The sequence below is a fragment of the Podarcis cretensis genome (assembly GCF_951804945.1).
Source record: "Podarcis cretensis genome assembly, chromosome: 4".
Classification (NCBI taxonomy): Eukaryota; Metazoa; Chordata; class Lepidosauria; order Squamata; family Lacertidae; genus Podarcis; species Podarcis cretensis.
The window spans coordinates 7,330,695-7,354,959 of NC_137173.1; the positions used below are offsets into that span (position 1 = coordinate 7,330,695).

The window sequence follows — 24,265 nt, forward strand, 5'->3', positions numbered from 1 at the left end:
AGCCGAGCCACAACACTGATGCTTGCATCTTGTGGGGGTGCGCATGACATTGGAGGAAACCCATTTCATAACTGCACTAAGCTACCATAATAGCTACTTAGGGGGCAGGTGGGGAATCGTAGGGATGAGCGCCCCCCCTCCCCCAGTGGCAGAAAGGTGTGCTGTAGCGCCAAGTCTAGGACCTGGGAGACCAGGGTTCAAATTCTCACTCAGTCCACTGGGTGACCTTGGGCCAGACCTCCCTCTCTGCTTGGTTGTGAGTCTAAAACAGGTGGAGATGAACCACGTTTGCCGCCTTAACTTCCTGGGAGGAAAGGCACGATACAGCACAAAGAAACTAAAGCAAATATTGCTGGTTTGGTGCTGAGAAAACCCTATGCCCTCACGACCGGATCCTGCACAGCAGCTCGGGAAAGCGAAAAACTTCTAAAGCATCTATTTCCTCTGCAGCAGAATTTGGCCCTGTGTTAGATCTATGGAGGATTTTCACCCCTGGGGAAAAAAAACAACCCCAAAAAACTATTTTTCATGGTTCAGAAGCCTACCCAGCCTGGCTGGCGCTAGAGAGCTGATTCCATGCCATGTAAACAAAAGCGCACATGTAGTGGTATTCCAGGTTTGGCGGCCGAAAGGAGCCCCTCCCCTCCAGCCCCCACCGCGTTGCTTCCCTTAGGTCCTTGCGCAGGGGGGGTGGAAAGGGCAGGGGAGAGTCTTTGCAATGCCAAAGGTGTCTTCCAGAGTTCGACTCTCCAGGTGGCACGGACGGCGTTACACCCATGGAGGGCCTGCCCCATGGCTCTGCTCCAGGATGTTGGCGGTTTCCCAAGAGCAAGGTGTGTGGGGGGGAAACGAGGGCAGTTCTTCACCTTCTTCAGCGCCCAGCGCTCGCAAGCCTCAGGTGATGGCTGTTTGGCCGGAGGCCTCCCCTTGATCCAATGTCCCATCTGCGTCGTGGCGGCTTGGAGTCAGATGATCACCTGCAAAGTTGGGAGAGAGGACAGTGAGGTCGGCGGGTGGCAAATGGTACCCTGCACAGAATCTGTTTGCCTTCTGAAACATTCCGAAACCAAAGCACGGCTTCTGATTGGCTGCAGGAAGCTCCTGGAGCCAATAGGAAGCCCCGTCAAACTTTCGGCTTTCAAAAGAATGATAGAAAACCGGAACACTCACTTCCGGTTTTCGATCGTTCAGGAGCCGGAACGTTCGACTCCCAAGGCGTTGGGGAGCCAAGGTACAACTGTAGAGTGGTATCTCTGGATACGAATGGGATCGCATCCTGAAGTAAATGTAAGGCGCGACTGTGTGTCTGCACGTGCGCGGGTCACGTTTTGCCGCTTGCACGCATGCGTGTGACATCATTTTGAGCGTCTGCGCATGCGCGAGTGGCGAAACCCGGACGTAACGTGCTCTATTACTTCTGGGTCACCACGGAGCGCAATCTGAAAATACTTAACTTGAAGCTACTTCAACCTGAGGTATGACTCTATACACTAGAAATCTCTAAAGCAGAGTTTCCCAAATTTGGGTCTCCAGCTGTTTTTGAACTACAATTCCCATCATCCCTGACCTCTGGCCCTGCTAGCTAGGGATGATGGGAGTTGTAGTCCAAAAACATCTGGAGACCCAAGTTTGGGATACACTGACCCAAAGGGCAGAGCTCGATTGGCCGTTCCCTGCCCCTTATATATGGCATCACTGTGTGTCATTTTAGGGGGTGAAACTTAATTTTTGCAAATTTCTTCAAATATGTTTCTGGGTGTGAGGGATTCAAATCTGCTATTATTTTTGTAACTGGACAGTATGTAGCTTGGCAAGTCTACATTTGATGAAGAAGCACACTGCTTTCGGAAAACCAAACTTTTATTTCGCCTTCTGAAAAGGTTAGCCAATGCTAAAGAATAATAACTAAAAATGATATTACCCTAGTATATAATAAACCTGCAAGCACTTGGCAATTGTTTTCAGTGACTCCCATGCAACTTTACCTACACAGCAAACCTAAATTATATTAATTTAAGCAAAATACCTTTTGAATCATGTTACAACTTTTTAGCAGCCTTCATTTTTGGAATTTCAAAGTTAAAAAATTCAACATGCCCTAACAAGGCATGATTTTGTTTATCATACAACTACTCTGGCGTATGGTTTTTCAGTGCCACCAATATAAACAGATGTCTGGCTCATAGAACCTTTGTTCCCAATAATAATGGAACTCACAAGTGGAGAATACTATTATTTTTATAAATTGTTTTTATTTGTAAAGAGAATCTTTGTATGAGTTAATTAATACTTTATTATTTATTATTTGTATAGCCCTTTTGATCTGCGCTATAACATGGTACTTTTGTCCCTCCAGGCTGTGGCGCTTTATGGTTTAAATGCCTGACTCATCGTTTCTTTCCTTTATGTTCTGCTTGCAACTTTTTTGGCACATAGATTAACATTTTAAAAAAGGAAGCCAATGCTGGAAATCCACAGAGGAAAGGAAAGGTGGAGAATAGGAAAGAGCTGAACAGATTTGCCTTGCAGGTCACCCAGATGAACTTGAATGTCTGAATATGCAACAAGCATTTGCCATAAGAGGATTTCGCAGCACCCGCCAGTCTTTGGCAGCTGACATGCAAAAGGACATTTTCCTGCTAATTCCACCGCTTCCTTTAACCCCTTTAATAGGAGACTTAAACCAAGACAGCCCAATCTACACATAGACCCCTGACCATTAGGTCCAGTCGCAGACAACTCTGGGGTTGCGGTGCTCATCTCGCTTTATTGGCCGAGGGAGCCGGTGTACAGCTTCCGGGTCATGTGGCCAGCATGACTAAGCCGCTTTTGGCGAACCAGAGCAGCGCACGGAAACACCGTTTACCTTCCCGCCGGAGCGGTACCTATTTATCTACTTGCACTTTGACGTGCTTTCGAACTGCTAGTTTGGCAGGAGCAGGGACCGAGCAATGGGAGCTCACCCCGTTGCGGGGATTCGAACCGCCGACCTTCTGATCGGCAGGTCCTAGGGCTCTGTGGTTTAACCCACAGCGCCTGTCCATATCCAATACCATCTTGCAAAAATGGAAACGCTGTTAAATTTTGCATTCAGTTTGATTTTTACAAAACTGTTTCCAGAAGAAGAAGAAAAAGAAGAAAACTGTGTAGGCTCTTGAAGACCCCTGAGAGCTCGCCACCCCTCGAGGCAATTCCATTGTTGGACTTTGCTTCTTCCCATCAAGACGCTTCTCCGAATCTCCAGCCAGCATCCACCCTCCTGCAAGGAAACTCCACCTGAAAGTTGGAACAGCAACAGCCCCACCAGAGAGCTGTTTCTCAACCGCTTTCTATTTGCCTAGAATGGCACCCCCAGGTAACCCGCAAAGTGGAAAACAAAGCCCAGCAAAAGCCCTGTTCTCCGAAGCACCAGAACTGAAGATGACGACCAGAAGCAAAAACTACATGGGACTTGGCAGCTGACCCATCACCCCTGAGAAGCTGTTGGCAGGGAGCTAGAAGCTGGTGGATTACCTTCAGATAACCAGGTTGCTCTCGCCGAGCCTAACAATGATCGGGCTGTCCTGGAAAACGAACGAGGCTGCAGTCAGAGCTGGTGTCTGCGTGCTCTCCACCCCGTCCCCCCAAACAGGTGAGGATCTGTGGCTGCAGCACAGTGCAGGATTTACGTAGAAGCTAAACAAGCTATAGCTTAGGGCTCCTCTCTCTTGGGGCCCTCCAAAAAATTTAAAGGAAAAAAAACCTGGATGTACATTTCCAAAATATAAGATAAAAACAAATAAAATAAAACCTACGTACAGCAAGAGTGTTTTGTGTTGTGTAGGCTCCTATGATGTAAGTCATGGGCCCCGCCTGCTAGCCTGCTCCCCAAAATATCACTGCTTTGCTCCTTTCTATATACAGGGTGCCTATATTCTGCTATTTATCATTATTAGTAGTTTGCATCCTTTATTTACACCTATTATTATTTCATGTTATAGCACATTTCTAGAGACTAGATTATGAGTGTTTAAAAGAACTCTTGTTATTGCCAAATGCCAATGTGTTTGCATCATTAAGTTTGTTATGAACAAAAAAATCATTTTACGTTAGAGCTTAATAATTATTTCACTATGAATATGCTTCTTCTTAATTGTATTTCGGTTCAGCAATTACTTTGATAAAATACATATGTGGTTATGTGCAAATGGCTTGAGATTCCTATTAGGTCCATAAATTACCATATGGCATATAGGTAAAGGTAAAGGTACCCCTGCCCGTACGGGCCAGTCTTGACAGACTCTGGGGTTGTGCGCCCATCTCACTCAAGAGGCCGGGGGCCAGCGCTGTCCGGAGACACTTCCGGGTCACGTGGCCAGCGTGACAAAGCTGCATCTGGCGAGCCAGAGCCGCACACGGAAACGCCGTTTACCTTCCGACCAGTAAGTGGTCCCTATTTATCTACTTGCACCCGGGGGTGCTTTCGAACTGCTAGGTTGGCAGGCGCTGGGACCGAGCAGCGGGAGCGCACCCCGCCGCGGGGATTCGAACCGCCGACCTTTCGATCGGCAAGCCCTAGGCGCTGAGGCTTTTACCCACAGCGCCACCCGCGTCCTTATATGGCATATATCCAACACAAAAAACAGCAACAATTTGTTGTGGACAAAGGACAGCTGGAGAAATGAAGGGCCCCATCACCTTCAGTAGCTGAGGGCCTCATCAAACCTAAATCCGGCCCTGCTGTAGCGTAAGGCATGTCCCACATGAAGATGCCTTGCACATGAGCCAGACCTCTGGCTCCTCTAGCCTGGTATTATCTGTGATCTGGATAGCTCAGTTGGTTAGAATGTGGTGCTTATAATGCCAAGGTTGCAGGTTCGAATCCCGTACGGGACAGCTGCATATTCCTGCATAGCAGGGGGTTGGAATAGATTATCCTCAGGATCCCTTGCAACTCTGCAATTCTACAATTCCTAAATTGTGGTGCCCAAAATCAGACACAGTATTCCAGGTGTGGTCTGACCAAGGCAGAACAGAGTGGGATAACAACAACAACAGCAACAAAACAACAACAACAACAATTTATTATTTATACCCCACCCATCTGGCTGGGATTCCCCAGCCTCTCTGGGCAGCTTCCAACTGAATATTAAAAACAATACAGCATCAGACATTAAAAACTTCCCTAAAAAGGGCCGCCTGTTGTCTTTTAAAAGTAAAATAGTCGTTTATTGCCTTGACATCTGCTGGGAGGGCATTCCACAGGGTGGGCACCACCACCAAGAAGGCCCTCTGCCTGGTTCCCTGTAACTTCACTTCTCGCAGGGAGGGAATCGCCAGAAGGCCCTCGGAGCTGGACCTCAGTGTCCAGGCAGAACGATGGAGGAGGAGACGCTCCTTCAGGTATACAGGACCGAGGCCGTTTAAGGCTTTAAAGGTCAGCACCAACACTTTGAATTGTGCACGGAAATGTACTGGGAGCCAATGTAATATGGTCTTGGCGGCCGCTCCCAGTCCCCAGTCTAGCTGCTGCATTCTGGATTAATTGCTGTTTCTGGGTCACCTTCAAAGGTAGCCCCACGTAGAGCGCATTGCAGTAGTCCAAGCAGGAGATAACCAGAACATACACCACTCTGGCGAGACAGTCCGTGGGCAGGGAGAGTCTCATCCTGCGTACCAGATGGAGCTGGTAAACAGCTGCCCTGGACACAGAATTGACCTGTGCCTCCATGGACAGCTATGAGTCCAAAATGACTCCCAGGCTGCGCACCTGGTCCTTCAGGGGCACAGTTGCCCCATTCAGGACCAGGGAGTCCCCCACACCTGCCCGCCCCCTGTCCCCCCAAAACAGTACTTCTGTCTTGTCAGGATTCAACCTCAGTTAGCCGCCATCCATCCTCCAAGCACCTCCAGGCACTCACACAGGACCTTCACTGCCTTCACTGGTTCTGATTTGAAAGAGATGTAGCGCTGGGTCTAGGACGTGGCTTGAGCTGGACACTAGACTTCTGCGGATGTAGCCTCGAATAACATTTGTTTCTCTCTCTCTCCATCCTACATCCGAGACAGCAAAAGGCAGAGCTCAAGGACGCATTTTCAGCCAGACCTGCACTCTCAAGGAAGGCGTGAATCTGGGTCAGTGAGGGGCGTGGCCTGGGAAGGGGGCATGGCCTGGTCAGGCAGTGTGGCACGAGGACAGTCCTGAGGGCCAGGCAGGGAGACTCGGAGGGCCGCATTTGGGCTCCATGCCTGCAGTTCCCAACCCTTTGTTTGTGATTTAATGGTTACTTTTCTTTAAAAGGGTGTCCGAGCCAGTCTGGGGCAATTGGCCTTCTAGAAGATGATATAAAAAAGAAAGGATTGTAAATTATTTCTATATGCAATGACGGCAGCAAGAATTTTATTGGCACAAAATTGGAAGCAAGAAGAACTACCGACAAAAGATGATTGGAGGATGAAACTGATGAACTATGCAGAATTAGATAAAATAACAGGAAGAATTTGAAATCTGCGGGACCAGAGATTCACAGAAGACTGGGATAAATTTACAGACTATTTGGAAAGTAATTGTGATGATCAGATTACGCTTGTAGGTTCGCGAGAACTTTTGTAAGGTGGACTATTTGAAATATTGCACACACACACACACAAAAGGTAACGAGGGGGAATGTTGGTTAAGATAATTAAAGGCAATAAGAATTTAAGAAATGCAGAATAAGTGATAAGAACGGAGGACCATCAGAAGGGCTGAGGAAAGTCCAAAAAGATTGTGTAAGAAGTGAAGTTTTGTTGTAGGAATGATAATTAATATGTCCAAATTAATAAAAAATTATAATTAAAAAACCCCAGCCTTCTATGGCTTAAGAGTCTGTACGAAAGACACTCTGCACATGGCCAGAGGGACTGAGCCAGCATCTGCTGAGAAAGGAAAAAAATAATTCTAGCTACGGCTGTCACCAGAAGGGAGCTATTTCTTCTGAGGTCGAAAAGGGCTATATAGGGCGATGCTCTGTGTACCCATCACCTCCACCTAGGTGTGCAGGGGAGACCGGTGCTTGGAATTCAGAGGGAGGGGGTTCAGCTGTGGACCCTCCAAGGACAAAAAGCTCATCATGAAGAGATTTGGGAACCTTGCAGAAAGCAGCCGACACCGTTCCAGAGAGCGAGGGAGGCGTACGTGAGAATATCTCCGTCTCCTTCTGAGCCGCTCTCCACGCGGCTTCCTCGGACTCGCACCCCCAGCCTGAAGCTAAGCGCCTCTCTCCAGGCTCCTCTTTGCTGCTCCGGAAATTGCACGGCATTTTATTTGTGTGATAACACTCCAAACGGTGTCACGGGCGATTCAGCCTGGCTGGCAGCAAAGCTCCTCTCCCTCTCTCTCCCCGAGCGTCGGCCTTAGTCATCTCTTGTTTTGCAAACTAGGCTGCCTGTGGCAAACGTCAACAGAATTACAGGGCTGCTGGGTCACCTACTTCTGCCCGCCGCAGTGGAGGTTCTGGGCAGCTCATGAGATTCTGGGCTTGGGAGGAGAGCTGGACCTCCCCACAGCAAGGAGGTTTTGGGACTACAACTCCCATCACCCCTGCCCACTGGGGTCCTGTAAGCTAGGGATGATGGGAGTTGTAGTCCCAAAACATCTGGAGGGCCGGTTTGCCTATGCCTGAGCAAGAACCTCCCCTCTTTCTCCTTGTTGTGCTTCTCTGAGTTTTTACTGCATCAGCTGCCCAAAGGATGGGAACCTCAGGCTCAGGGGCAAAAAGTGGCCCTTGCAGGCATCTCCTCCTGGCCCTTGGGACTCTCCTCAGGCCACGCCCCTCAAGAGGTCTACTTCGCACTCAACGCACATATTTTTGTTGAGTTTGAAGAGCAATGGCAGCTTAGAATGGGGTTTCTGTGTATACAGAAACTCAAACCCACCCAACAGCTCAGTTGGTCGGGCATAAGACTCTAAATCTCAGGGTTGTGGGTTCGAGTCCTAGGTTGGGTGAAAGATTCCTGCATTGCAAGGGGCCAGACTAGATGACTCCTGTGGCCCCTTCCAATTCCACAAGTCTATGGTTCTTTGATTCCTGCTGTGCAAAGGCAACATTTCCATCCATTTTGCCTCTGGACCCAGCATGTGGCCCCCAGAACCTTGTCCAGAAGGCAATGTGGCCCCCACCTTGACAAAGCTTCCTTGCCTCTGATCTACGCTACCAATGGGGAACCCAGGGCCCTCCAGATGTTGCCATTGGTCACGCTGACTGGGGTTAATGGAAGTTGGGAGTCCAAGAACTTTGAAAGGGGTCAGACTAGATGACCCCCGGGTCTCTTCCACCTCCACAATTCTATGGTTCCTTGACACTTTGAGGGCCACGGTTTTCCCGCCCCTGGAGATCAACACTGTGGGTAAATCTGGGCTCCCATCTTATCTAGAAATCGAGATGAGTATAATAGGCCCCTTCTGGTTCAGGAAATCTCATCTCTGTTAGCCACAGTTTAACTGTTCTTAAAAAGCAGAGACATCACCTTGCCAACAAAGGTCCATATAGCTAAAGCTCTGGTTTTCCCAGTAATGATGTATGGAAGTGAGAGCTGGACCATAAAGAAAGCTGATCATCGAAGAATTGATGCTTTTGAATTATGGCGGTGGAGGAGACTCTTGAGAGTCCCATGGACTGCAAGAAGATCAAACCTCTCCATTCTGCAGGAAATCAGCCCTGAGTGCTCACTGGAAGGACAGATCCTGAAGCCGAGGCTCCATACTTTGGCCACCTCATGAGAAGAGAAGACTCCCTGGAAAAAACCCTGATGTTGGGAAAGATGGAGGGCACAAGGAGAAGGGGACGATAAGAGGACGAGATGGTTGGACAGTGTTCTCAAAGCTACCAGCATGAGTTTGACCAAACTGCGGGAGGCAGTGGAAGACAGGGGTGACTGGCGTGCTCTGGTCCAGGGGGTCACGAAGAGTCGGACACGACTAAATGACTAAACAACAACAACAAACTGTTCCCTCCCCAGGAGCGCCCTCCCAGCAGATGTCAAGGCAATAAACAACTATTTTACTTTTAAAAGACAACTGAAGGCGGCCCTGTTTTTAATGTCTGATGCTGTATTATTTTTAATATTCAGTTGGAAGCTGCCCAGAGTGGCTGGGGAAACCCAGAAATTTCCTTAAATCAGACCAGCTTCTCTCAGAAAAGAGCCTCGCAGGCTTTAAGGACCTCGGTCCAGAGAGCGTGCGTTCAGTGTTCGAGATTTCCCAGCCTCTCCCACTCACCTCTTGTCGGCCATCTGCCGTCGTAAGCCATTTCGGCTTCACTCCGTTGCTGACCAGTGGCTTTTCCTCCGGGACGAGGCAGGCGTAGGGGGGCTCGGCGGGCTCGGCCCCCACGCTCTCCGAAACGGTTTTCACTTCCGAGGGGCTGGGCTTCTGCTCGGGGATACGAGCCACGCGGAACCTGGGCCACAAAACAAAACACCGTATATAAATGGTGTATCTTATCTTGCTATATACATAGAAAGGTAAGGTGGTTGTCACGCTCCACAGTTTTCCAGGGAAGGCAGGGCTGGGAAGCGCAGCAAGCAGAGTCAGCGGCCCCTTGTCTGTGTGAACCGGGGGTTGAAAATAGGCTTTATTAAACCCAGGTCAAAGGCCCAGTTTGGCCCATGCACATTTGTGTACATACACACAGGCTGGGAGCATCAATGGTGCCCCTTTGGTGTGTATATATAATAATAAATAATAATAAATTTTATTTATACCCCTCCTCCCCAGCCAAAACCAGGCTCAGGGCGGCTAAAACCCAATACAAAAATAAATTGATTGAAATGCAACTTAAAAACAAGATTAAAATACAACATTAAAACATTAAAATACAGCCTCATTTCAATGGAAACTCAAATCAAAAACTTTTGGGGGGATGAAAACATCAAGTCTTCACCGAGGCTAACTTTCCAGACTGGTCCTACATAGAAAAAAGCCAGGCAAGTCCCCAAATAGGAGTTCCATCACAGGAGGAGAAAGGAAATATATATAGATTTATTTTTTTTATACTGAGTTCTGGGGAGGTCATTCCAGAGACAGGGAGCCACCACCGAAAAGGCCCGTTCTCGTGTTGTTTTCCCTAGGGTGGCCCTGATCCGAGCATTAGGGAATTCAGAGCTGCCTTTGGGAGGAAACAAAGAATAGCCTTGTAGCTTCGAGGTCTGCCATTGCAATCTTAAGGACCAGCAACTTGACTCGAACAAAATGGTAGTTTTCGGGACACCAAGTGCCTGAGCTTCGCGCGGTACAATCGCAAAGCGTGAAGCGGCCTGTTCCGTGACTCACCTGCCCACCGAGAGGATGGTAATCTCTCCCGGCCTGCCAGCCTTGCCTCCGGGCTTCGCGAGCTTCGCGGTGGCGCTACCAGGAGCGATGGAGGTGGCTGGCGTGGCTTCTGCCGAGGGCAGCACTTCCGGCCACTTCTTCTGGCTGCAGCGGGTGCAGGTGGGGCCCGGGCGGGTGGCCAAGCCTTGGACTGTGTGCAGGTGGTGCTGGTGTCTGCAGATGTGGGGCAACTGAGGCAGGAGATGCAGCCTAAGTGGGGGTAGGGGGTGAGAAGGGGAAAGGACCACCGTTAGAGGAGAGAACAGAGACCCCCTCAGAGGACACCCCACAGGTTCACCACCCAACTTGATCATGTTACGCCAGGAATCACTCCATCAACTCCTTCATGGCAGGGGTTGGACTGGATGACCTTTGGGGTTCCCTTCAGTTTCTACAATTCTAAGGTTTGACTCCTAAGAATAATAATAATTTTTTATTTATACCCCGCCCTTCCCGGTTCAAAAACCGGGCTCAGGGCAGCTAACCACAAATTTAAAACACTTACCGGTAATTATAAAAGCAGCATAAAATACAGTATAAAAACATGAATAACAATAAAATTCAAAACTGAAAAATCAATTTAGGGGAAATAAGCATTAGATAATCCCCAGAGCTAGCTGGCTGAGTTGGTCCTACTTGGGCCAGCGAGGAGGCCAGAGGAGAATTAGCTGTGGGGTCTCAGAGCAGGTGATCTTCATAAAAGGGGAGGGAAGAGAAGGGAAATAAAAGATCAGGCTGAATTCAAATTAAAGGCCAGGCGGAATAGCTCTGTCTTACAGGCCCGACGGAAGGAGGTTAAATCCTGCAGGGCCCTGGTCTCATGGGACAGAGAATTCCACAAGGGCGGAGCCATCACTGAGAAGGCCCTGGCCCTGGTGGAGGATAATCTGACTTCCTTAGGGCCAGGGACCTCTAAACTATGATTATTCATGGACCTTAAGGTCCTCTGCGGGGCAGACCAGGAGAGGCGGTCCCGTAGAGGTTCAACAAAAGGTTCAGCTTAATATTACATCCTTTTTCAGTGTCTGTGCCACTCTATTCCTCAATCTGCTGCATCGTGGGCAAAAAATGTAATGGGTGTATCTGGTTGTTGAGAACCAGGAATAATATTATTATTATTATTATTATTATTATTATTATTATTATTATTTGTATACCGCCCTTCATCCGTAGATCTCTGGGCAGTTCACACCATAAAAATATAGGATGATGAAGCAGTCAGAGAGGGGAACTGAGTCTAGTCCCCTGTGATGAGGCTCCCTGGGTAATAATAATAATAATAATAATAATAATAATATCATAATTCAGGGAGCCTCTCACAAGACACATACAAACCAATACACAAGCATGCAAACAATACACAGAGGATATTAAGTCAAAAAAAATAAATTATTGAGATGCAGTTACATTTAGCAAAGTTTAAGATGAGCCATAATAATAATAATAATAATAATAATAATAATAATAATATTTATACCCCGCCCAGTTGGCTGGGTCTCCCCAGCCACTCTGGGTGGCTCCCAACAGAATATTAAAAACTCAATAAAAAGTCAAACACTAAAACTTCCCTGTTTATAGCTCAGCCACAAAGAGGAGCGAGCCATGGCTTATGTGATTCTCTCTTTTTAGATAGGGGGCCATTTCTTTGTAGTCCAAACTGTTCACATAAATGGCCCCGTTTCTCTAACGAGGAGCGATGATAGGGGGCAGCAGGAGAGGGAAAAGGTCCAGATACCTTGCTTTTATATAATCAACTCTTTATTTTGTTCTGTGTATATCGCAATGTTCTTTTGTTGCTGTGGGCGATGGCTGACGCAAATAAAGTTTCATTCATTCGTTCATTCTTGCTTTTACAATTTTGTATCTTAGCTAATTTTTAAAACTACTGGTCTATGGCCGTAATAAAACGATCAATTGAGCAAAGAAAAAGCCACCCTTCTTACTTGTTGACAGGCTTATAGAGGGGCTGCAAGACCTGCTTGCTGTGATAATCTTTCAGCATCTCCTCCAAGACTGCGGCGTTCTCTGTCGGCGGCAAATGAGAGGGACAGGGAGGGGAAATAAAGCAGAGCCGTTGAACAGGAGGCGAAAAAGGAGGAGGAAGAGAGTCATCGTTGCAACACGAAGCCTAGCAAGCCCACTAGTCCTCATTAAGGTGTCTTCATTTATGGGGTAAACCTGTTTGCATACGCTTGTAACTTTAAGCCTAAAGGCTGCCTTCAGGGATCTCACTGTGCTCTGCCTGATCCCGAGTAAACTTTCTTTTTGTTACTTAGGAGTAAGACTGTGGTGTATTTATTATATTAGGAGGGATTCAAGGGGTCTTACCAGGAAAATATTACAACGCATTTCAACCTGGACAAGCCAGACTGAATTGCGTATTGTCTTAAGAAACTCACACGAGTTTGCAACAAGTTTTCTTTCCTTTTTTTCCTTTTTAAATATAATTTTTTATTAGTTTTTTTTTAAAACATATCATTTTCAACAGTAATTAAACATACTTTTACATCTTATTCAAATTTTTGACTTCCATCAATCCTGTCTGAAAATTTTCCAATCTAATCTCTCAGTATGCATTTCTTATCTTCCCTATTACATTTCAAACTCATAACCAATATCTATCTTTTTCTACTTTGTAACACTTTGTATATTTCTCCTTACAAAACTTCTTGTAGTCCTACTAGCGTAATTTGTTGATTACAGTTGCTCTTCAAATAATTCATATACCGTATTTTTCGCTCTATAAAAGGTAAAGGTACCCCTGCCCGTACGGGCCAGTCTTGCCAGACTCTGGGGTTGTGCGCCCATCTCACTTAAGAGGCCAGGGGCCAGCGCTGTCCGGAGACACTTCCGGGTCACGTGGCCAGCGTGACATCGCTGCTCTGGCGAGCCAGAGCCGCACACGGAAACGCCGTTTACCTTCCCGCTGGTAAGCGGTCCCTATTTATCGACTTGCACCCGGAGGTGCTTTCGAACTGCTAGGTTGGCAGGCGCTGGGACCGAGCAGCGGGAGCGCACCCCGCCGCAGGGATTCGAACCGCCGACCTTTCGATACTTTTTCCCCTCCAAAAATGAAGGGGAAATGTGTGTGCATCCTATGGAGCGAATGCAGGCTTTCACAGCCCTCCGTCTCGCTGTTCTAGCTTTGGGATGGCTGCACTGCCCTGTGGAGGCTACAAAGGATGTCCCCGAAGCTGCAAGCCTTTGGAGTGCAGCTGCGCTCCAAAGGCTTCAGGGATCTTTGAGGCTGGCGGTGGGGGAAAGCAGCGCTTCCCCCCACCGCCAGCCCCACAAGCTCGGGGGGCAGAGGCAAGGCTGTTCCCTGACCTGCTGTTGCGCTGGTCCCTGACCTGCTCTTGAACGCACCTTGAACGCACCTTGTTTTAGAGGGGGAGAACAAGAAAAAACATTTTTTTTCCTGTTCTCCCCCTCCTATGGTCCAGTGCGTCCTAGGGTCTGGTGCGTCCTATAGAGCGAAAAATACGGTACAGTGGTGCCTCGCAAGACGAAACTAATCCATTCCGCGAGTCTCTTCGTCTTGCGGTTTTTTCGTCTTGCGAAGCACGGCTATTAGCGGCTTAGCAGCTATTAACGGCTTAGCGGCTTAGCAGCTATTAACGGCTTAGCGGCTTTAAGAAAAAGGAAACAAACTCGCAAGAACGAAGCAAGCCCATAGGGAAATTCGTCTTGCGAAGCACCTCAAAAAACGGAAAACTCTTTCTTGCGAGGCATTCGTCTTGCGGGGCACCACTGTACTTCTTCCAATTTTCTGTAAAGACTTGCAACAAGTCTTCTGCTGTATAAAGGGGAATGTAAGCTCTGCTAAGTAAAGGAACTTGCTGGCGCAAGTTGGGAAGGATATTAATAAACAATATATCCTCTCCTGCCACCCTGAACATTCCCACACATGCAGGCAGAGGCTCTGGCACTGAGCTTGCCAATGAACGGGACTCAAGGCGGAGGGACTTTGATCACCCATAACAAACGGATAAAGCAAAGGTCCCCAGCCCCCCTCTTTCCTGCGCAAGGCTCACCTTTCTTCTCTGTGATCAGACGCACCAGGACTCCAATGGTGTCTTCGTTGGCATCTTCTATTCTGTAGGCAGGACTATTCCCTAAGGAGAAAAGGACGGCAGGATGAAAAACGCTCTCCCTGGTTTTGCTGACCTGCTCTGAAGCCAGCTGAGTCATAAAAGGTCAGTAGGTAACGCGAGTCAGTCCCTGGAACTACAGGAAGGCTCATTCGTACTTTGTGCAGCGATAACATTTTTATTTACAGAATATCTTTTTACACAGAAGTTTGGCCCACAAGCTTACTTGGCAAATACAGTGGCACTGGCTTCAGTTGTTTTTACAGTGGGGGATGGACTTATGCGCAGGGTTCCCGGTCTCACAGCTGCAGCCTTGCCGGTGAAATCTGGGCTTCCCCCTTGGCCAAATCCTCTTCCTCTGACACTCTCTTCCTCCCCTGAGGCAGCAATACTAGCCAAGTTGTCACCTGGCCAGTGCCAGATTTACGTATAAGCTACAAACAAGCCCGGTTTTTAAAATGCTGGACTCCTGTAGCTCTCTTGAAGAGATACAAGGGGGTTTTCCATGTGGGGTGGGCAGTGCCAGATTTACGTATAAGCTAAACAAGCTACAGCTTAGGGCCCCACTCTCTTGGGGGCCCCCCAAAAAATTAAAGGAAAAAAACTGGATGTACATTTCCAAAACAGAAGATAAAAAACAAATAAAACCTACATACAGCACCAGTGTTTTGTGTTGTGTAGGCTCCTGTGATGTAAGTCATGGGCCCCGCCTGCTAGCCTGCTCCCTAAAATATCACTGGTTTGCTCATTTCTATATACAGAGGTACCTTGGTCTACAAACAGTCCTGTTTACGAACTGTTCGGTTTATGAACTCTGCAAAACCGGAAGCGAACTTTATCTTGGTCTACAAACGGAAGATGGTGACAGCAGCCACGAAATTAAAAGACGCCTGCTTCTTGGGAGAAAAGCAATGACAAACCTAGACAGCATCCTAAAAAGCAGAGACATCACCTTGCCAACAAAGGTCCGTATAGTTAAAGCTATGGTTTTCCCAGTAGTGATGTATGGAAGGGAGAGCTGGACCATAAAGAAGGCTGATCGCCAAAGAATTGATACTTTCGGATTCTGGTGCTGGAGGAGACTCTTGAGAGTCCCATGGGCTGCAAGAAGATCAAACCTCTCCATTCTGCAGGAAATCAGCCCTGAGTGCTCACTGGAAGTGTCAGAATTCAGGCTCGGTCAGAGGTATGTGCCTATCTCTCCAGGCACCGGCTGAATTCTTTTGACCTCCCTCCGGCGACTCCCGGTAGGAAAAAACACACGAGGTCCGTTCCGGCGATTTTCCTCAGGCTGTGAGAAAAACACACCAAACTGCTTCTCCTCCTCCCTGCTCTCCAGCATATCCCCAGGGAGGGGAATCAGACACAGACAGAAATGTATCTACATGTTTTATTCCTGTCTTTCACTTCAGTACAGAGAAAACATGTCTGCTCTCATCAACAAACAGAGAGAAACCTCCAAAACTCCACCTATGTACATCCTGTACAGGTCATATGACACACACACTGAGCTAACATCCGGTGCTCAGTACAGAATGGACTGCCCCTTTATTTCCATGGCAACAGTCACATACTTCCTGTTTGGCTTTCCAGCCACAAGCAGCAGACTTGGCTGCTATAGCCTTTGCTTGCTGCTGCATTGCTGCTTTAGAATAACATACTCCCCCTAAAGTATCAATGCGTGCTGCGAGCAAAGCGTCATCCAGAGAAGAAAACAAACAGTTGTTATACTTATAACACTCCCCTGTTGTTTCAGTTCCACCCTTGGAACTACCCGCCACTGGTTTTACCAATGTACCTCTCTGGTTGTGTGACTTCCAAGGAATGAGTGCTTCTGCATTACCTTGGTTAGCAACTCTCTGTTGTGCCTTTGTCTCTGACTCAGACACAGCTTCAATTTGACCTTGGTCGTTTACAACAGCAACATATGCAATAGCTTGGTTGGCAAACTCTTTTGAATACCTCTTGGGTGGTACACCCTTCGTTGCTCTCTCAGACCTACGTAAGAGGTGCTGCTCTTCTCTGCTTTCTGGTTCAGCCTCTGAACTCTCTGAAGAACCAGTACTAAGCTTAATCAGTGGTTCATCCTCCTCTTCTGAGGGTCTAGTCATTATGTGAGATTTCCTCTCAATGACTGTGACAACTGAGCTGTCTGAGCTATCGCTGTCATCATCAGTACTACTGAACTCAATAAGATCAAACTCATCATCATCATCATCAGAATCATCATCATCACCTGTGGGAAATGTGTGAACAATCACTCGCTCCTGTTCAGGAGCACTCTCTAGAAATTTTGTGAGAATCACCTTCCCAGATTCAGACAAAATTACTCTGTAGAGACCCTTTTCATAACCCACAAAAATGCCTCTGGCATTTTTTACTCCACCCGGAGCTTCTGTCCTCACATGAGACCCAAAAACCTTGAAATGGGCAACAGAAGGTTTTCTGTGGAACAGTTTCTCAAAAGGAGAACATCCCAACTCTTTTGAAAACTTTCTCAACCACGTGTAACAATATGACATTAGCGACTCAGCCCAGTACTCATGTGGCAGGTGTGAACTAAGCAATTGCGCATGCATTCCCTTTTGCAATTCTTTGTTCACTCTAACACAGACACATCTGTTCCAAGCTTCTTCGGAACTAGCAATTTTGTGTCTTATCCCTTTCTTCTTCAGGAACCTCTGGAAATCCTGTAAGAGAAAAATTGGCTTCTCATCTGTGCAAAGACAATCTATGTCAGCATCATGCATATTTTTAACCTTGTCACAAAACTCTTTAAACCTTTCTAAGGCTTCTTTCGGTCTCTCCAAAAGATAAATCCAGACAAAACCTGTGAAAGAATCAACACATATTAGGTAATACTTTGCATTGCCTCTAGATGGTGCTAAAGGACCAATCACATCAGCATACACCCGCTGAAATGCCTTGTCAACCCTCGAGGTGACCTGCTTGGCGTTCTTTTCAGCTACACCTGCAAAAGAAATCATGTTAGAATCACAAGAATTACATTCCATGTAATCACTTTGATCAAAAGTCAACAAATACAGTCCATCTTTCTCTTTGGCAGAAAGATACAACTCTCCATCTTTGTAGATCTCGCAGTGTTGATCATCATAGGACAGTTTTAGTCCCTTCTTGGCAATCTGCGAAACGCTGAGCAGATTGTACTTCAACTCTGGAACCAAATAAACATCGTTTATAGTCAAGTTCAGACTTTTAAGATACACAGTCCCAATTCCGGTGGCTTCCAGCTCTTGACCGTTGGCTTGTTGTACAACGAAGCTTTGCTTCTTAAACGACGAAAACAAATCCCTGCGATGGGTCATGTGAACCGTCGCTCCCGTGTCTAAAACAAAGGAATTCCCCACTTGTGGTGTGGCTTTTAGGGACATCAAAGCCTTTGCAGGCTTCGCCTGTGACTTGGCATGACTTCTGCCTGACGCCTCAGACTTCGTGGAGCTCCCCTTGGCTCCTTTGTTCTGACGTGGCTTCCCGCAGTACCGCTGAAGATGCCCAGTCTGCCCACAATTGAAACATTGGACAACGTTCAAAGCTACAGCGTCTCCTCCAGTAGCGACAGCAGTGGGGGTGTCTGAACTCCGTTCTTGACTCCCCCTGTCCTTCACTTCCAGGGCGGCAAGTCTGTCATGTTCGTTCAGGACCACGGCAAAGACCCTGTCCGATGTTAGATCTTGCGCTGGGAGAGACCCCAGCTGACTGGCAACAGTTTTGTAAGTCCGATTCAGGCTGTTGATCACCATGAAGCAAAACACTTCCTCCTGCAGACGGAAATTGCGTTCCACCATCTGCTGACGCAGAAATTTCATTTCCGTCAGGTGCGCTTGAACATCTCCATCAGGCGCAAGCCTCAGGTTAGTCAGCTTTTCAAAATACAGCAACGCTGAAGAACCTGCATCTCTCTGATGTGTCCTTCTCAGCGTGTCCCAAACATCTTTCGCGTGCTCTAAATCTTGTATATGAACAAGCTGAGAGTCTGACACGCACAGAATTATAGCGGTTCTGGCCTTCATATCCTGTGACTCCCAAACAGGCGTTGGTGCTGCAGGGATGGGGTTCTCAATCACCCTAAACAGTCTCTGATTCTGCAGCAAAGCCTTCATCTTAATAGACCAAGATGCATAATTGTCACTGGTCAAAAGGGGTGGAGAAGGCAGGCTTCCCTTCTTGGCATCCATTTTGAGTCCTTGCATTGACTCTCAAACACAAGCCTCTAAAATCCAATAGCTGGCTTGTTTACACTCTGTGCACCTGGCAGCAATAACACTGGCTGCTTGGAAAGTCCCTTTCACAGTTCCTAGTCAAAACACGAGCTGTTTTTGCCACTCCGAGCACAGCCTGACATCCAGCCCTTATCTTGAAACTGGCCTGCGTTGCTAAGCAACCACATTCCTTTCCTTGGACAGGAAAAACCACAGGAATGTTTGGAATGCAGACGCTTCTCTCTCGGAGCTGTTTTTCCCAAACGTTGCTCCCATGAAGCAGAGAATTAATCCATCTGCATTCACACTTCTAAGCCCGAAAATCTCATACCTGGGCTCCGTAGCTTGGCTTTCAGCTTCTTCTGGTCAGCTTCTAGCTGCAGAGAATCAGCCTCCATCTCAGGCCTCCATGGAGAGGGATGAATACAGTCTCCTTGATGCAGAGTTCCATGGATCGTAGCAACCGTCAGCTGCTACCAATGTCAGAATTCAGGCTCGGTCAGAGGTATGTGCCTATCTCTCCAGGCACCGGCTGAATTCTTTTGACCTCCCTCCGGCGACTCCCGGTAGGAAAAAACACACGAGGTCCGTTCCGGCGATTTTCCTCAGGCTGTGAGAAAAACACACCAAACTGCTTCTCCTCCTCCCTGCTCTCCAGCATATCCCCAGGGAGGGGAATCAGACACAGACAGAAATGTATCTACATGTTTTATTCCTGTCTTTCACTTCAGTACAGAGAAAACATGTCTGCTCTCATCAACAAACAGAGAGAAACCTCCAAAACTCCACCTATGTACATCCTGTACAGGTCATATGACACACACACTGAGCTAACATCCGGTGCTCAGTACAGAATGGACTGCCCCTTTATTTCCATGGCAACAGTCACATACTTCCTGTTTGGCTTTCCAGCCACAAGCAGCAGACTTGGCTGCTATAGCCTTTGCTTGCTGCTGCATTGCTGCTTTAGAATAACAGGAAGGACAGATCCTGAAGCTGAGACTCCAGTACTTTGGCCACCTCATGAGAAGAGAAGACTCCCTGGAAAAGACCCTGATGTTGGGAAAGATGGAGGGCACAAGGAGGAGGGGGTGACAGAGGACGAGATGGTTGGACAGAAGCTACCAGCATGAGTTTGACCAAACTGTGGGAGGCAGTGGAAGACAGGAGTGCCTGGCGTGCTCTGGTCCATGGGGCCACGAAGAGTCAGACACGACTAAACGACAAAACAACAACAACAACAACAAACGGAAGCTAAACAGTGGAAGGGCACTGGCGGCGGGAGGCCTCATTAGGGAAAAAACGGATTTAGTTTAAGAACAGACTTCAGGAACGGATTAAGTTCATAAACCAAGGTACCACTGTATAGGGTGCCTACATTCTGCTTGAGATATCTATTAGGTCCATAAGTTACCATATAGCATATATTCAACACAAAAAACAGTGACCATTTGTTGTTGACAAAGCACAGCTGGACATATGAAGGGCCCCATTGCCTTCAGTAGCTTAGGGCCTCATCAAACCTAAATTTGGCCCTATCTTGGCAGCCCTTCTTTGGCTTTGTCTTTTCTACCCTGTCCATAGGCAGAGTGGAACAAGCACAGCAGGACCGACCAACACACAAGAAAGAGGACAAAGGAGATTATGACTGTTTGTACAGATGACAGCTTTAAAGAAGCAAATGGACACTCCCCGATACAACCAACGCCTTCAGAATAGGCACGTGCTTTGAAGAGATGATGCACCACAAAAGCTCTGCTGCTGGCAGACTTCGTAGCAAAGGGTGGAGCTGATTTTAAGCAATGTCTAGGAAGAAGGGTACAGGATCTGCACCCAAGATGAGCACGCAGCCTGTCCTTCTTGCTACACCAGAAGAAAACGGATACAGCCCTCTTGCATCAAGTCAGCTCATCTAGCCCCAAGTGTACGATCTGGGTGAGCCCCCGTTGCTCAGTCCCTGCTCCTGCCCACCTAGCAGTTCAAAAGCACCTCAAGTACAAGTAGATAAATAGGTACCACTCCGGTGGGAAGGTAAATGGTGTTTCCGTGTGCAGCTCTGGTTCGCCAGAAGCGGCTTAGTCCTGCTGCCCACATGACCTGGAAGCTGTCTGTGGACAAATGCCAGCTCCCTCGGTCTAGAGAGCGAGATGAGCGTGCAACCCCAGAGTCGTCTGCAACTGGACCTAATGGTCAGGGGTCCCTTTACCTTTTTTAAAAGACCCCTGGACAGTTAAGTCCAGTCAAAGGCGACTATGAGGTTGCGGCACTCATCTTGCTTTCAGGCCGAGGGAGCTGGCGTTTGTCCACAAACAGCTTTCTGGGTCATGTGGCCAGCAGGACTAAACTGCTTCTGACACAACAGGACACTGTGATGGAAACCAGGGTGCAAGGAAACGCTGTTTACCTTCCCGCCACAGCGGTACCTATTTATCTACTTGCACTGGCGTGCTTTTGAACTACTAGGTTGGCAGGAGCTGCGACAGAGCAATGGGAGCTCACTCCGTCGTGGGGATTCGAACCGCCAACCTTCCAATCGGCAAGCCCAAGAGACTCAGGGGTTTAGACCACAGCGCCACCTGCGTGCATTAATAACTGCATTGGTGGTGGGATTATACGGAAACATCCACACATAATGTGACATTATTGGTTGTTGTGCAATGCTTCCTAGATGACTAAGAGGTGATATGATATATTATTTGGCAAGGACCAAAAGGAACAATATGGTAAAAATAAACACCACACACAGGAAGAAGAAAGGAGAACTTCACTTGCAGATCGTAAGTTCTTAAATGTGTCAACACAAATTGAAGTTAGAACACGGTAGCTGTTGTATAAGGGATTATTATTAAGATTGGATTGTAACTGGATTGAATAACAGTTTGGAAGCAGAATTAAAGGGAATTATTATACCTTGAATAATAACCAGGCAGAGGGCCTTCTTGGTGGTGGCACCCGCTCTGTGGAACGCCCTGCCATCAGATGTCAAGGAAATAAACAACTATCTGACTTTTAGAAAACATCTGAAGGCAGCCCTGTTTAGGGAAGTTTTTAATGTTTGATGTTTTATCGTGTTTTTTATATTCTGTTGGGAGCTGCCCAGAGTGGCTGGGGAAACCTGGCCAGATGGGTGGGGTCCAAATAATAAACACACAAACAAACAAACAAACAAACAAACAAACAAACAAACAAACAAACAAAAATTACTCTATTGCCTTAATAGCTCCCTGAAAAGTGCACTCCGCACCGCTTGCAAAATGCGATGATTTGAAATACAGGGAGCACCAATGGAGATCATAATCCGGAAGAGCTCACATCCCACCCTGGCCCTGCCCTGGCTCACCATTCCTCTCGGATTTGGCCCCCTCCTCGTCCGTGTCTTTCTGGGCGGTGCAGTGATAGCCTTTCTTCATCAACAGGTTGCAGAAGAGGATCCCTAGCAGGCCCATCACGCAGAAGACTGGGACAATGGCCAAGACGGCGTACTGAGTGGCGCTCTCCTCCGGCTTCCCCTCTCGGGTGCCGTTGGCAGCCATCTTGTTGTCCCGCCTCTGCAGAGCTTCGGCGTTGCGTGCCAGGCGGGTCAGCCACTTCCTGGATCCTGAGAGGGTAAGGAATTGGGAGAAGTTGGTGGCATCACGAGATCAACCAGAACGTACCACCAGCCGTGGGGTGACCCCCTCCCTGTCCTTGGCTCCAGCTCCAACAACTGATGGGCTCCCTGCCTTCTGCCACCCCAGTCCCAATGGAAACCAGGCACTGTGGCCTTAATGGATTTGGACTTTACCATTCCAGCTCCCTACAACAATTCCCAGAGAAGAATGGCAGGTTACGTTGATGGATTATGCTGAAATGGCAAAAATGACCGGAAGAATCAGAAATCAGGAAGACCAAAGTTTTAATAAGGAATGGGGGAAATTCATAATTCATCTTATAAACCATTGAAAACGGTTAACGTCGTTTGTAGGATTGGAATAACACTTGTAGTTCAATGGCGAATTTTGGATATAATGAGAAGTAAAAGGTTTGGATAATCACAAAAGATGCAAGAACAACGGGACCCACAAAGGGGAGGAGGGAAGTCCAGGAGATTCTTTAGAATTGTATTTTAATGTTGTATGTTGTATATGTGTTTTAAAAGCTTTAATTTAATTTTACGGGGCAAGAAACCAACAATTCCCAGATCCTCCCTTTTCCTTGATGCTCACTTAGAGTAGGCTTTGAAAGCACAGCTGACCTTAATGGGTCCCCTCTCTTTAAGCCGAGACGCTCAAAGGCTTTATTATTACTTACTTTATTTTATTATTTATCAAATTTATACGCTGTCCTTCATCTGAAGGTCACAGGACAGTTGGCAACATAAAAACAACCAAGTCCATTCCATTGTGTCAAATGCCTTTTAGGCATCTGGAAGCAAAGCAGTGGTGTCAACAGCGTAGGGCGTGCAATCAAATTAAAAGACCCTTTGACATCACATACTTAAAACAAAATCCACATTTCACCTGGAGATCATTTCTGGCTGTTCATTAGAATGCATGCTTGTGGCAGAATTTTTCAACCTGCCTTTGCCACACAGGCATGCCTGATGGATGAATCAACCCCGATTTTTTTCAACATTTGGGTATCAACAATTATTGCCACGATCTGCCCTGCAGAAATTCCTGTTGCAACATATGTCTGACTAGCCGTGATGCTTTCGCACCTTGTGTTGTAAGGAACTGCAATGTGCCCCTTGGACCTGTTCTGGTATTTGACAGCCAGACTACACAGAGGTGGAAGCAGGAATCCTAGGGCTTGGAATTTCCTGCCTTTCTACACCACCTTGTTCATAATAATAATAATAATAATAATAATTTATTTATACCCCGCCCATCTGGCTGGGTTTCCCCAGCCACTCTGGGCGGCTTCCAACAAAACACTAAAATACAATAACCTATTAAACATTCAAAGCTTCCCTAAACAGGGCTGTCTTCAGATGTCTTCTAAAAGTCTGGTAATTGTTGTTCTCTTTGACGTCTGGTGGGAGGGCGTTCCACAGGGCAGGTGCCACCACCGAGAAGGCCCTCTGCCTGGTTCCCTGTAACTTGGCTTCTCGCAGCGAGGGAACTGCCAGAAGGTTCTTGGTGCTGGACCTCAGTGTCCAGGCAGAACTATGGAGGTGGAGACGCTCCTTCAGGTATACTGGACCGAGGCCGTTTAGGGCTTTAAAGGTCAGCACCAACACTTTGAATTGTGCTCGGAAACGTGCTGGGAGCCAATGTAGGTCTTTCAAGACCGGTGTTATATGGTCTCGGTGGCCACTCCCAGTCACCAGTCTAGCTGCCGCATTCTGGATTAGTTGTAATTTCCGGGTCACCTTCAAAGGTAGCCCCACACAGAGTGCATTGCAGTAGTCCAAGCGACAGATAACCAGAGCATGCACCACTCTGGCGAGACAGTCTGCGGGCAGGTAGGGTCTCAGGCTGCATTCCAGATGGAGCTTATGGCACCTCCATGGACAGCTGTGAGTCCAAAATGACTCCCAGGCTGCGCACCTGGTCCTTCAGGGGCACAGTTACCCCATTCAGGATCAGGGAGTCCCCCACACCTGCCCGCCCCCTGTCCCCCAAAAACAGTAGTTCTGTGTT

General features: G+C 47.6%; 1 protein-coding gene across 3 annotated transcripts in view; it reads right to left on the reverse strand.

Annotated features, from left to right (window-relative positions):
* Positions 1-283: 283 nt before the first annotated feature.
* RELT (RELT TNF receptor) overlaps positions 284-24,265 on the reverse strand; it is an 88,985-nt gene continuing 65,003 nt past the window's right edge. For 2 of the 3 annotated variants that reach the window (XM_079973938.1, XM_079973939.1), the window contains exons 6-12: positions 21,982-22,239; positions 14,365-14,445; positions 12,274-12,355; positions 10,292-10,540; positions 9,239-9,419; positions 3,514-3,563; positions 284-977 (exon numbers count right to left, since the gene is read on the reverse strand). In XM_079973938.1, the coding sequence (XP_079830064.1) occupies positions 3,516-3,563; positions 9,239-9,419; positions 10,292-10,540; positions 12,274-12,355; positions 14,365-14,445; positions 21,982-22,239 (899 nt within the window). In that variant the 3' untranslated portion in view covers positions 284-977; positions 3,514-3,515. The remainder of the gene's footprint in view (positions 978-3,513; positions 3,564-9,238; positions 9,420-10,291; positions 10,541-12,273; positions 12,356-14,364; positions 14,446-21,981; positions 22,240-24,265) is intronic. The other variant, XM_079973940.1, reaches the window with a different exon arrangement.